The 14,758-nt window shown below is 37.3% G+C and overlaps 3 protein-coding genes across 12 annotated transcripts; 2 read left to right on the forward strand and 1 right to left on the reverse strand.

Moving 5' to 3' along the window:
• Nucleotides 1–856: 856 nt before the first annotated feature.
• LOC6578304 (aldehyde dehydrogenase family 3 member B1) lies at nt 857–10,319 on the forward strand. 10 transcript variants are annotated; one of them, XM_044010622.1, is made up of 12 exons: nt 860–883; nt 1,949–2,043; nt 2,435–2,493; nt 5,849–6,029; nt 6,118–6,339; nt 6,592–6,755; nt 6,823–7,053; nt 7,112–7,309; nt 7,486–7,601; nt 9,338–9,473; nt 9,531–9,690; nt 10,166–10,319. In XM_044010622.1, exons 2-12 carry the CDS (start codon nt 2,026–2,028, stop codon nt 10,181–10,183), a joined length of 1,503 nt encoding a protein of 500 aa, XP_043866557.1. In that variant the 5' UTR covers nt 860–883; nt 1,949–2,025; the 3' UTR covers nt 10,184–10,319. The 10 variants fall into 10 exon arrangements, with proteins under 10 accessions (XP_015018566.2, XP_043866557.1, XP_043866560.1 ...); XM_044010625.1 differs by having other exon boundaries at nt 9,531–9,681; XM_015163073.3 differs by lacking the exon at nt 10,166–10,319 and adding an exon at nt 9,838–9,981.
• Nucleotides 10,320–10,472: 153 nt separating this feature from the next.
• Nucleotides 10,473–12,292, forward strand: LOC6578305 (NSFL1 cofactor p47). Its single transcript, XM_002004184.4, has 5 exons — nt 10,473–10,690; nt 10,766–10,992; nt 11,044–11,469; nt 11,530–11,880; nt 11,947–12,292. The coding sequence occupies exons 1-5, from the start codon at nt 10,589–10,591 to the stop codon at nt 12,077–12,079; spliced, it is 1,239 nt and encodes a 412-aa protein (XP_002004220.1). The 5' UTR covers nt 10,473–10,588; the 3' UTR covers nt 12,080–12,292.
• Nucleotides 12,293–12,414: 122 nt separating this feature from the next.
• On the reverse strand, nt 12,415–14,601 carry LOC6578306. The gene is made up of 2 exons (XM_002004185.4): nt 14,046–14,601; nt 12,415–13,984 (listed from the first exon to the last, which is right to left on the reverse strand). Exons 1-2 carry the CDS (start codon nt 14,309–14,311, stop codon nt 12,889–12,891), a joined length of 1,362 nt encoding a protein of 453 aa, XP_002004221.1. The 5' UTR covers nt 14,312–14,601; the 3' UTR covers nt 12,415–12,888.
• Between the last annotated feature and the right edge of the window lie 157 nt (nt 14,602–14,758).

Here is a 14,758-nt window from a genome sequence, read left to right on the forward strand (position 1 = left end):
ATAGAGCGGCGAGGGTAGCTAGACAAGTAGTCGAGCCTAGAGGCGATGCACTAGATCAACTGCTCCGACTACCCTTTATATACTTCATATGCATATGTGAAGGTACTCTGAGAGTATATATGTAAATAAGAGAATTTTAAATATCATAATACGGCAAGTTATTAAACTACTCTCGCACATATGCACACCTGTCTCTGATGCAATAGGCAAACGTCAAAATGGGCTGTGACCATGAAACTATTTACGATGGGCTGTTAACTTGGCCCATATAAGGTCAAGTGCATTTGTCCAAGTTTCGTAGAGCTTTTGGCCCATGGATCGAATGACGATAATTATTATAATTATTAATTAAATGTGTTAATTGTTCTCTGCGCAAAAAAAGAGAAAAGAAAATGGCACGCACAATAGACAATTATGCCATAAATAATGCAGAGAGAACTGAAAACATCTGCTATGTTTCCGATTTTCTTCAGGTTTTAGTTTAGTTTAGTTCAGTTGATTGAAAAGTTTCAATTAATTAAAATGTTAATATAATAATAGGTATAAACAAATTTTTTTTTGTTTTTTTTCGAAAATATGTTAAATGCAATTGCTCTTCTAGATCAACTGAGAAATAAATATTAATTAATATTAAAAGCAGAAATAAAATATATATAAACTGTTGATATAAAAAATAGAGACATATAATTAAACATAAAACAATATAAAGACAACATGGATACCAATCAAAATAAAAATATAGAAGCCAGTCCAGAACGGTACACGAATAATTCAAAAATTGGTAAGTGTTTAAATATTTAATTAATTCAAATATTGTTTTGTAATAGAAAATCTCTTTTCATTATGTTAAATGCAGACGATGGCACGACAATCATTAATATTGGTAAGTTAAGGTCAATGTAAATCCAGCTGGATTTGTCACATCATGCTGACTGTCTGATTCGTTTGGTTTGTTAACAAATCCCGTATAATCATTAGATGGCACATATTACCTTTCTTGGCCGGTACAGCTGCACGACGTGGATTGAGTTTAATTATAACAAGTGTTCAAACGTCTTTCGGTTAATCGCTTTAAAACATTTGTTCATATAAATAGAGAATTGCAACTGATTGTAAGACAGATTAGACGCAGACTTATCGGCAAACCAATATGTTTTTAGTATATGGAAAACTGATAAGCTTAATATACAACCGCCTGTGATTGTATATTGACTTCAGTAGTACACGATACTCATGCTACTACACTTGTCTCGCTGAGGTACAAAAATATTAAGTTTTAACATCACAAATAATTTCAAGTGCTAAGTTACACTACTACTACACTAAGTTAAAAAATATCTTTATATGTAACAGACTAAATTTGAAATTTGATAAGTCTGTGCATTATCGATAGCAGGCCAAAGGCAATTATCGCATTTTGGCACGCAATAATCGTATTCGATACCATCGCCAGTGCGTTCATTTCGAACAGCTGTTTTGCGTTCACTCAGTAGTGTCCGATTCGTGTTTTGTTAACATTTTGTTAGGCTAGTTTGGCATGCGGTGTTTAATTTTCGAAACGGGTTTAAGAACTGAATACAATTAAAACCAGCCCACAGCTCTCAGCTCGCACAGCGGCTGTCGTTTAGTCAACTGCTCGCTATTTCAATTTCAATCTTCTCGTTGTCGCGAACGTTGTCGGTTGTGTTTTTTCCGGTGTGTACGTTATCTGTGTGTATGTGTGTGAACATACACTTGTACGTATAGAGTTTTTGTCAATTAATTGCTTGTTTTAACGTCCCATTGCCACAGCTGCTGCGTTTCTGTCCCTTCCACAAAACTGCAGTATAGTAAAAATTAATAGAAATGTGAATAAGTGAATGTGCAAGTTAGCACCAGCGGAGCGAAGTGTAAACAAAGGTTTTCTAATTCTTGTGTGATTGTGTGTGCTTATTCTCTTATTCCGCAGAAGCAGAAACAACAGAAAGCGAAAACAACACCGCGCCCGCTACCCTACCCGTTAACACTCCTATACAGGCTGACATAATGGCAAATTTCGATGATGTGAGTGTTGCCGAGTTGCAAATAAACAAATATCAGTTAATGTAGTAGATGCCGCATGCAATTTAATGCGAGCACTTATAAAACAACAACAGCAAAAACAATCCCAATCACAACAAGGAGAGCAATAATAATAACAACAACAACGGTTATTAACGTACATTTGCGCACGTAACTCACATTAAGCCTTCTTTTCGTTTGATTTTATTTGATTTTTTCGTTTATTTTTTGTTTTCAATTCCGTCTTTCGTTATCTTCCTATATACGTGCATAATTGTGCTTGTGTGCGTGCATATGTGTGCTGTTGCACGACCTGATCATTGCGAATGTGAAAACCCACCACCACTACAACTCCACCAACCTACCAAAAACAATTGCGATGGACAACGAACAGATATTGCAGCGCGCTCGCCTCGCATTCGCCAGCGGCAAGACAAGGAACGTAAGCTTTCGGTAAGTAACTGTAATCAAAGCCCAAAGCAACGGTTTTTAGTTAGTACATGTAGTTAAACAGGTCATTAGCTTTTGCGTTATGTCTGCTCATGTAATGTAAAATACAATAACAACAACTGTTGCAGCTGTTTTTGGCGGCGTCTTTAACAAAAAAGAAGTAACAATAATAATGATTACTACATACAACATTGTATATGTATATAAGTATGTGTGTAGTTGAGATTAACAAGCGAAAACGCACACGCATACATATTCATATGTACAATGTACATATGTATATATACATATAGTACGTACATATAGTTGCTATGGTCTGTATCTTCAGCTCGTTGCGGGATCACAGTACAATGAAATGAGCTTTTGAACTCGTTCACTTGAACTTTGTGTTTGTGTGATGTCTGAAGCGTTTTGTTCTGATAAGAAATGCAGATAACTATTTATATAGAACAACTCAAATGTCCAGAATACTGTGTGTAAATATGGAAACAAGAAAGTAGATAGGGATCGATTAGGTAATACCCTGTAGCATTTTGTTAATGGTTTCTCATGTCGCCTAAAATAAAGATGTGTTAAACATGATTTCGTTTGGTAATAGTATTTATTAATATTGAGCAAGTCAAGTCAAGTGTGAACGATCGATATTTTGCCAATTTGCCAAAAATTTAAATGTGCTAATAAGACATGGGTGTTGAAATGGAGTGCTTATCGATGCACTATCGATATAAAAGAATTGGAATATGTATGAATTTGCATTTGATTCTTTTTTTTTAAATACAGGGTATTGTTTCTAGGCATTACTTGCATATTTATTTTTGTGACCTCTTCCGCACATTTGGTTAATACATTCGAATAGGTGCATATATTTCGTATATTTATGTGTACATCATCAATAGAGACAGAAGCGAGTGAAATTTGCAATACAATTAAACTTTCAGTACGCATTGTCAAACACATTCTCCTTATAGTCCACATTGTAACCTTTGGCATGTTCTTATTTTTAGTACATGCTATAAGGGCTTTTACTTTTATTTACATACAATTACAGCGCAAAGTTAAGGAGGTGACGATCTTTGATCTACTCTCTCTCTCTCTCAGCTTTGTCGCCTTTTTTGCTGCTTTATTTTAGCACTTCGTATGCAGTGAAGCAAAAACTCAGAACAGCCTGTTATACGAATCGCCTAATGGCTTTAGCATTTAGATGCGTTATCTATATACATATACATATGTATAGACAAATTTTGGATATGTTAATATCCAAAAAATGATGTGTTCATATATAGTATATGGGCTTTTTGAAGCTCAAAGTGTGAAACGGAAGTGCGGACGTTCGCATATACATAACGTACGTCTGTGGCCCCCCTCGTCAAGGTCGATAGCTATTCAATTTCATGATCTTTTTCTTGTTCAAACAAACGGTGAGGAAACGTGTCCGAGAATGTTGCGCTTGGCTTTGTTTTTTTTTTTTCTTCTTCTGTCTTTCCCCTTCTACTTCTGCATAGAAAAATCTCAGCTCAAATACAAATACATATATATGTATATAATATCGGTGATTGTGCCACATCATGGCTCCATAATTGCTTCATTGATATGCATAGCAATCATATAAATATATGCATGATTATAGGAATAAGTTTATTTATATGTATTTAATTAATATTATTTGTACAATATTATTTGTACAAGTGAATATACAATTGCAACTGAACTTGACCCTGATTAGGCATTCAGTTAATCTTATATAATATAAATTTACATATAGATGTGTATGTATATCTACATATATAAGTTATATCCGTCTTATGGATTATAAATGTCGTTATTATTAATCAAACTTAAACTTTGAGCTTATTTTCCAATGAACTAAATGGTCAATTATAGCAATTATATATGTAAGATCTTTATTTATAAAAATTAATTGTTTTAAAATATAGCAACATATGATCTATATAACTTGAATGCAATTGAAACTGCTAGGAATATCTAGTGAAGGTTTTTTAGTGTAAGCGGAGGTGCTGAAGGTAATATTTTGGCTTAGATTAATTATCATAACTATAAAATAAATATGTGAGAAACTCACGTCCCCTGAAGGCAAGATCTAGAGGGTCTACGCATGCGGTCTTTGATAATTTGACATTCAAGTAATTTTCAGACTCTTTTTTGGTCGGCTTAAGTATCTATTGTTATGTTTATAGAATTCTTCGAGAGCTCTTGATATGTTTAGATCTGTGTGTACGACTTGTATAGGATTCAGAGCATAGCATTGTGCGTTTATCATGGTTTCTTAATAATATATTCCGAATAAAATCATTGTATTAAGAATGTGTTCGATTTCATGGGGCTCCCCATAGTTAAGTTTCAGTCGTTGCGTTATACTGAAGAGGCGACAAATCGAACATAAAACAGATATGAAATCTTTCTTATTTATAAATTTTGATTCAGCATACGTGGTTTACTTTAAATTTTGGGAGATTTCTTATGCCCCTTATAATTTTATTGTATATATTATTATACATATGTTTACTTTTCTGTTTAATTTCCTTTTCTTTTTAACTGTTTTGTTGCGTCTGAGCAACCTCGTTTGCATATTAGATTATGCAGAACTTGATAAAGAATAATGTAGTTTGCCTCCAAATACTTTTTTTAGGTGAACAGGTAATGCAGCACCAGCAGGCCAACCAGTTTAATCGTTCTAACTTGATATTTAGATATAAATATATGTAGAAAGCATCTATTGGTCAGCAAGTGGCTGATCGACGTTAGATGCGTCATATTTTTGTTAGAGCAAAAAAGAAAAGAAAAACCTTTGCATAAATTTATGAACAAAATATGAAGATGATTGAGTTTTAGCGTTGACCTTGAGCAGAGTGATTGGAAGTACTTGATATTGGTTTGATATAATATATATATAAAAATAGCTTTTGTATAGTTTAATAAAAATCGAATGCCAGTTTAATTGATTGTAGGTTTTACGATATTATAGATCAAAGAGCGCACGAATTGTTATTAGTTGGGCTAATTCCATATAATTAGTGCCTGAAACAACTTTCAGGCAAACAAGTTCTGTAAATAACAATCTTAATACCCTGTAAACTATGTAGCTATAAAAAAGCCGTCCAATTAAAGAGCTACATTTGTTGTATAAATAAACTCGACTAGACTGAACGAGTTTTTCAATTGGTTTGACCTTATGGTATACCCTGTAAAATAGTTTAGTCGAGCATATCAAGACTAAATGAGAACTGAGAGTTAGCTTTAGCTATGCAGTATTACTAGCGTATCTACTAGTCCAGTGTACTCACTCTTGATCTGTCACTCATATAACTAACATATTATCAATAAATCTCCCGCAAATTAGACGCAAACAATTGGAAAACTTGCTGCGCTGCTATGAGGAACATGAGAACGAGATTATCAGCGCCCTTGAGGCGGATCTGCGCCGGCCCAAACAGGAAAGTATGATCGTCGAGACGGAGTTTATGAAGAATGACATCAAGCATATACTCTACAACCTGGACGAATGGGTCAAGCCAGAAAAGGTGAGTATTTGCAAATAGAATAGCATCAGTTAAAGGGAGACTTATATATAATATATATAATTGATCTATGTTTGTTTTCCATTTGCAGCCAGACAAATCGATTGTCAATTTGCTGGATGATGTGCATATCTACAAGGATCCCTATGGAGTTGTCCTGGTGATTGGCGCCTGGAACTACCCGCTGCAGCTGCTGTTGGTGCCCGTTGCTGCTGCCATTGCTGCTGGCAACTGTGTGATCCTCAAGCCAAGCGAAATTGCGGGCAATTGTGCAAAATTCATAGCAGAGACTCTACCCAAATATTTGGATAATGTGCGTGAGAAATACTGGAGAATTCTAGCATAAAAATTATCTTATCATCCCACGCTCATCATTGATTATGGATGTAGTGATTCCAAAGCTAAAAGCCTGCTAAACTAGTTTTGTTGTTATCCATAAACTAAACTATGTTTATATAGGATACCTAACTGTAAATTGAGCATGACAATAGATGAGATATCTACATAAATTAGCAGAGATTTTGGCCTAGTTATGTATGACCTATATTGTTTAATCTATTTGCAGGATTGCTATCCCGTCGTCTGTGCCGGACCGAGTGAAACAGCTCAGCTTTTGGAACAACGTTTTGATTACATTTTCTACACGGGCAGCACGCGCGTGGGCAAAATTGTACATGCAGCTGCTGCTAAGTATTTAACCCCAACGACCTTGGAGCTGGGTGGCAAGAGGTTCGTTAAACCCATAATAAATACATATTCATTAAAAAAATAATGAAATTAAATTTGTGTTTTGCAGTCCGTGCTATATAGACAAATCGGTTGAGCTGCGCACAGCTGTGAAGCGCATTTTATGGGGCAAGCTAATTAACTGTGGACAAACGTGCATTGCACCCGATTATATACTCTGCTCCAAGGAAATTGAGCAGAAATTCATTGTGGAAGTGAAAGAGGTGCTCAAGGAGTGGTACGGCGACAATATACAGAGCAGCCCCGATCTGAGTCGCATCATTAACCAGACTAATTTCCAGTAATTCGAAACATATTTCGCATATTCTGTCCCGTATTAATACTACCATCTTTTGCAGACGTCTGTTGGGCTTGATGAAAGCCGGACGCATTGCAGTTGGTGGTAAATACGATGCCAGCGAACGTTTCATAGAGCCAACAATTCTGGTTGACGTTAAGGCCAATGATCCCGTTATGGAGGAGGAAATCTTCGGCCCCATCTTGCCCATCTACACTGTAGAGAATGCCTATGATGCCATTAAGTTCATCAATGCCAGGTAAGACTGTCTGTGCGTCAAGCCGGACGTGTTAAAATGTGAATTTCATTTTGTCATTTGTTTTTTGCATTTGTCACACACGAATTCCGATTGGTTCCGAGTTGCTTATATAATATTATTTCTATATCTGTTAAATCAATTGAAAAAAAACACACACACACACACAAAAATATTAGAGAAAATCCTCTCGTCATGTATATATTCACGTCGGAAAATGAGGTGCTCGATCTATTTGTCAATGGCACCCAATCGGGCGGAATGTGCGTTAACGACACGATTATGCATTATGCCGGTAAGATCCAAGATCCAAGATCAAACATGGATGAAATTGCGAATTTCCAATTTTGTGGCTGCGGTTATTCATACATGTATATATAAATATATGTATATAAGGATGCTATAAGCCCCAGCTTATCTCTTCTTCCAATTATCTCCGCTATGAACAATTGTTTATTAAGGTTACGGCTGCCCCTCGTCCTTCTTTCTGTCGCTCCCTATAATGCCTGTTCAGTTTTTTTTTTTAATAATTTGTTTTTTAAGTTGTAAATAGTTAGGAGTTAAAATCTGGTGACGGTTTTTAAATGATTTGTATATAAATTTTAAATATGTTCTTGAAATCTTTTTTATGCGTTTTGTGTTCCCTAAATGTATTTTTTAAATATTTGTTGAATGCTATATACAAAATTTTCTATAATATTAAATTGGCTTTTATATACATATATTTACTTTTATATATATCTAAACTTTGGTCTTTTTGCTCCCTAATTCCCGATTGAATACATAAGCATTAGAAAAAAGTTGCAGAAAAGTAAATCTTGCAGGCTAAATGCAATTTATTATTGTGTAGATTTAGTAGTTATCAAATATCTGTATCTCTATTGAAGAATTGCAATGGCATTTAGAATTTAGCACATAATGATTAACGATTAACGTGTAATCTGTCAGTTCAGTTATCGATACTTTACATATTGTAAGTTCACACTCTCGAATGGAAGTTTAAACGAACCAGTTCGTTTCACTCCTGCTGACTCCGTATCCTACGAAGCTGATCAAATAGAACTGACAAATTAAGCTCATCTATAAATATGTAGTATTTTTTTATTAAAATTTATTTTTATCTCTTTTCAAAGAAATTTTAATTTTTCAACAAGAAAGAAAGAAAGAACACTTCAAACTTATGCTCCAAATACATATTCGTCATTTTGTTTTGTTATTCATCAAATATCATGTATTAATAATTCCCGTAATTGTTTGTTCAATTTCGTTAGTATTTATGACTATACATATGCAAATATCTTTAGCGCTTTGTTTCATTGTTTTTAAATAGAGAGAAACCTTTAGTGCTCTACGTATTCTCAAACTCAAAAAAGATTATCAATGAGTTCAAGAAGAACACGACAAGTGGCGGATTCTGCAGCAACGAAACTATTATGCATGTCGGAGGTATATTTATGTATATGAATATATATTGTAGATGTAGCTTTTATTTTTATTTTTCAAAAATGTATGCACTTTCAAGAACTTTGTTTTCAAATTCAAACACATTTTGCAGCAAAATTAAATTGTTTTATTGTTGATATAAAGCATAGTTTGGCTCAAAACTAAACCGAGACACAAATACCCTGCAGCACACACAACACCTAAGTACAAGCTATTGAATGTGTATTGTTTATTAAGAAATTTGGCTTATTGAATTGATTTTTGTATATATTATGTAAATTTACAAACTTTGAACAAAATTCCGCAATTTATTAACTAACTGCGCAAATTAACAATTGGTGTTTGGTGTGCAATTAACACTAGATATTTTATAGCTATAAAGAGCTTTATAAAACTAACACTAATTTCGAGGTTGGTTTAAAAAATTTGCACGCTAATAACAAATCCATATGCATTAAATGAATTATTGCTTATTCGAAACTGTGAGTTCATATCATATTTGTTTTTATAAATTTTTCAAACCACCCTCGTACACTTATAATGCTCATATCATTATTGTATACTTATATACCGTGCTTTTATTCACAGTTGATACCCTGCCTTTTGGCGGCGTCGGCATGAGCGGCATGGGCAGCTACCATGGCAAATATGGCTTTGATACGTTCACACATAAGAAATCTTGCCTGGGCAAGAATTTGGCCCTGCTAGGCGAAAAGATGGCATCGTTAGTATAACATTATTCTCTTATATAAGTACATATAATTCATCTTGATCTTTACAGCGCTCGCTATCCGCCTTATTCGGATCGTAAGGCTTCGTTGCTTTCATTCCTTTTGCGCAAACGTCGACCTCTGCCCAATTTACACTTGACGCACATCCTGGCAGTTGGCTTGGGCGTTGGTCTCACCTTTTTGACCAACTACTATTTGCAGGTAAGGAAGGTACATGTTTAATAAGTCTATGTCATTTGTTGGTACGCCTATTAATGTCTTTAATTTTACATGTATGTACATCACGCACAATCAACCCATTGCACTACAACAAAAATTCCGAATTTCAATTCATAAATCATATCCAAAATATTCTAGGGCAAGGTGTTGCGTTAGAACTTTTGTATACCCAACAAATGGCGGACTTAAAAATCGTGTTGCAACTTCATCAGCCAGTGGACAGTTAACATATATATATATATATACATATATAAATAAAATATATTTAATTTAATCCTTGAATATATTTTTGGAAACATATTTGGAGTAGTGTTAATTTCTAACTCGTTGGGCTTGCTTCTACTAATTAACTAGAATTTTAAATATTGAAATATGCCTATGGATATGTTCAGAACACAGGCTTAATGCTTATAAATTCTTTAAACTGTTGTATTTATTTTTTGTATGCATCAATCTATACTTTCAGGACGCAAAATCAAACTAAGTAAAACCATGTACTTTTTGTACTCTAAATACGAAAAAACCGGTGGGTGATGTTATGCTATATGGATATTCCGCTTTATATTAGTTATATTGTTATTTAGTTGCTATTTAATAAAATGAAAATGTTAAGACGAAAAGCTCAAAATTGTGTTTATATTTATTTGAAATGCCCGCCGAACAGAGTTGCCACAGTTCCACTTTCGATGGCAGCTGAAAATTATCGATAAAAAGCAACCCTGTCTGGTATTTTTTTTTTGGCATATTCGACTGAAATCGATAGGGTCACACTCTTGTCAATAATAAGCTTTAGAGACACACTGAATTTTTGTCTATCATTATCGTTCACTAGAAACTTTTAGATTTATTTTGTTTTTGACGCAAAAACTAAGTAAAAACATTGTAAAAAATGGCCGCTCGCGGCGATTTAACTGCACAATTCATTGAAATCACTGGCACTGATGAAAACGTTGCCCGTTTTTATCTATCCAGCTGCGACTGGGACATTGAGGTAAATTTTTGCAGAGAAACTATTTAACAAAGAACGGTCTGAAATGATATCTTTATTTTATATGTGAATGTGCAGCAAGCTCTAGGTAACTACTGGAGCACACAGACTGATTTGCCAGCTACTCCAACTGTAGGGGGTCAGTCGAGCAATCCAACATCGGCGCCGGTAACAACTACGACCTCTGCTGGCGTCGGCGCTGGCGCCAACGTCGCTGCCGCTGCAGCCCCAGCAGCAAAAAGCGTCCCAGCTGCATCAGTTGCTTCTGCGACGGCTCCGCCAAAAGCCGCAGCTAATAAACCAAAGTAAGTGAGCAGCGTTGTTTGATGCAGACACTATTTCTATGTTCATTTTAGATTTGCTACGCTCAGCGACATGTCGAAGCAACCATCTAGTGATGACGAGCATCAGGCATTCTATGCCGGAGGATCTGATCGCTCTGGGCAGCAAGTTTTGGGACCGGCCAAACGTAAGAACTTTCGCGAGCAGTTGACCGATATGATGCGCTCGGCACAGGAGCAAAACATAGCCGAAGTGGGAGTCGGACCCTCCACCAGCGCCTCGGCTGTCGGCGGCGGCAACGTTTGGGGTCAGGGCATGCGGCTGGGCATGACAGATAGTGATCACACAGTAGTGGGTACCAATCAAGCAGCACAGGCAACGGAAAACAAGCCGGTTGTGGTGCTTAAGCTATGGAGCCAAGGATTCTCTATCGATGGCGGTGAACTGCGTCACTATGATGATCCGCAGAACAAGGAGTTCCTGGAGACCGTGATGAGGGGGTAAGCAGTTGGTTTGATATTTCAAAATGCATTATATTTATCTCGGCGACTCTCTTCTAGTGAAATCCCCCAAGAGCTGCTGGAAATGGGTCGCATGGTCAATGTAGATGTGGAGGATCACAGACAGGAGGATTTCAAGCGTCAGGCAGTGCCACAAACCTTCAAGGGTTCGGGCCAGAAACTTGGCAGTCCGGTGGCCAACATTGTGACCAATAAAGCACCAGCCGCTGCTGCCGCTGCGGCATCACCTACTGAAGTGGCCAGCCACGAGGCAACTGCACGAGATGCCCTAAACTTGAATGCCGAAGCTCCTTTGACAACGCTCCAAATACGCTTGGCAGACGGCTCTAGGCTGGCGGCTCAGTTCAATTTGACGCACACTGTTTCCGACATACGTCGCTTTATACAAAAGTAATTTAGACTTCAATCCGGCTTGTAAACCTGTTTGATATATTCTTTCTCTTTTCCTTTTAACAGTGCTCGTCCGCAGTACTCGAATAGTAACTTTGTTTTGGTCTCTTCGTTTCCTACACGCGAACTAAGCGATGACAGCTCCACCATCGAGAAGGCTGGCCTCAGGAATGCTGCGCTTATGCAACGCCTAAAATAAAACTGATAAACGCGGAAAATTTATAATAATAATGAATATTAATAATATATGGATATGGCGCATTCAAATGCAGTTCAGTCCCTCAAATACAACTGCAAACATTCACAAAAAATGAACAGAAAAGAAATATCTAAAACAATATTGTACTACCCAATCGATGTTTACAATATGTGTCTTTATATATATATATATAATATATAAAATTGAAACGTGTTTAGTCAGGCATGTGTCATCTGCTATTTGCTATAAGGCAGTTTAAATTGGAATTGAAATTTCAAGTAAAGAATATTATTATCTAATCGGATGTTGATGAAAATAAGTCGATTGGACGTTCTATGAGCTAATTGTTTATGTTTTATTGCTCGTCTTACAATTGGAAGAGGCATAGACAATTGAAATTGAATCGAAATTAATTTTTTATGTTTGACAAATACTTATGTATATAAAATTCAGTGAATTTTTCAATAGTCAATTAATAGACCTAGCGAAGGCTTAAATAGTAATAAAGTCGAAGCGACAGAAAATTTTCGATATTACACAATACTCCAATTTCATTAAATCAATTTTCTTATTGGCTGCCTACTTTAATTGAATAGTATCCATTTAGACATTTTCGCTAACTCTTCCTTTGCAGCAGCCAATTCAATTAATTGTCCAATTGTTTTTCTTTAAAAATTGTCTATTACTATACAAAATTTGAAGTTGAGTGAAAAAACGTCATAGCTAAAGCTTTTTGGCATTATGGCAGTCGAATTGAGTCAATACTTTTAGCTTAACCTAACTAGCTTAATTAACTCTAGACTTAGCATCTAAATGAGTAAATCGACTTCACTGCGCAGCTGAGTGATGTGCTCCATCAGATCCTCCCGCACGCCAGTGCGCCAATCGTGTAGCCCATCCGCGCCCACCTGTTGGCACTCTACATAGCGATGCGCAAAGCCACTGGACAGTGGCAGCTCCACGCCCTTCGCTGTGGGCAGCAGGAGCTGCGCTGCCGGCAACTCCAGGCGATACAGGAGCACCTTGGACCTCAATTCTGGATCGTATTGCACGTTGTCTATGAGCAGCTTCTTGCGCTCATCAAAGCAGACGGCAAAGCTGGACAGCTCAAAGCGAACTGTTTCGCTTTCATAGGCGCGCAGTTGCCGCTGCAGCGAGCTCTTGCCCAAGTTGCCCGCAAAGCGTGCATTTGGATATACCAGTTCGTTCGGAGCGAGCAGCATCGTGAAGCTAGCATAGTTCACATTGCGTAGCAGGCAATCCGTCTGCAGCAGCTGACGAATTCGAGCAGCTGTGCCATTTGTTTGCAGAAATGGGAAGTTGAAGGGCAAGCTATACAGATGCATTTTGGTGCGCTCCAAAAGGCGTACAACTTGCTCCGGCAGTTCATCGTAGTTGTACACTAGAAAGTGCTGGACACCCAGCGCCTGGTGGAAGAGGAAGAATTGCACCATGGCATCCACATTGCGCGCGAATCGCGAACCCACATCAAAGCTAACCAAATCAACACAAATTGTTGCAGGAAAGCGAACAGGCACTTCAGTAAGGGTCGCTCCAGCTGGTACTGCTGCTGCTGTTGTTGTTGTTGCCTTGGCAGCTGTCTTTGCCGGCTTCAAGTGCCGAAGATGCAGCTTCACTTGCCTCTTGATCGGAGACGTCGCATCGCTAAAGGAAACGTATTTTGGCTGTCCGAAATTGCGGCTGACTTGACAAAAAAAATTGTAATTGGTGAAGGTGCTGGCCTTGTCATCGACCACGCCCTCCGCTGCATCGCGTTGAAAGCGAAATTTGCCCTGAACACTGCGGCCGCCCACGTCGAAGCTGCACCGAAAGTCCACAACGGCTCCCTTCTTGCCAACAACAATGACGTGAGCTTCGCCTCCAACGACCAGCTCCTTTTGTTTCCTACAAAGGCACAAACAGTGTTAAGTTAAGCATAAATACTATATATAACTTTATTCCATACCAGTATGCCGAGTAGGCATAAAAGGAGTCTCCAATCACCTGCCAAACGGGCAGCGGCTTAGTGAACACCCATTTGGATTGGCGCTCCTCATCCTCGGCCGTTGTGCTGTTCTGTATGCGACGCAGCACGGCCGCATCGTTGCGGCCAAAGAAGTTGACATACCTTAGCACATATTTTAAGCGATTGTTTTCGCTCTTGTACATCATGAGCACACCCACACTGAAGCAGGATATTAGCAAGAGCGCCAATTGTTGATACTTTCGCATTATTACAGCTATTTATGACAAACAACTTTCAGTGTTGCTCTATCGCACAAAAATGTACCTGCTTCACGGGCCGCAACAAGTTTTATCGACACTTGCAGCACTTGGTTAAAATTGAAAAATTCTTGTTCATTCTATTCAAAGTAGGAATTCGCCTCAAGTTTCATTTCGCACAGTGATTTGCATGAAATTTATTGGCATGTGCGTACGTGCCTGATTAATCCAAGTATATTAATAAATTTCCAACACTAAACTTCTGCCGGCTGATAAGTAAATGATCAGTGCTCCCCTATCACACAAAATCACCTGCAATCCGAAGCAAGTTCATCTCACTGTTGCTACACACTTGGAAATACATTGATGATATGGTTGATAGTTGGAGAGTTTTGTATATAATGAAGCATTGCATATCTTCTTTTTATTCAATTACAACTGATTAGTTATATCATT

Source organism: Drosophila mojavensis, unplaced genomic scaffold (genome assembly GCF_018153725.1).
Source record: "Drosophila mojavensis isolate 15081-1352.22 unplaced genomic scaffold, ASM1815372v1 contig_80, whole genome shotgun sequence".
NCBI lineage: Eukaryota > Metazoa > Arthropoda > Insecta > Diptera > Drosophilidae > Drosophila > Drosophila mojavensis.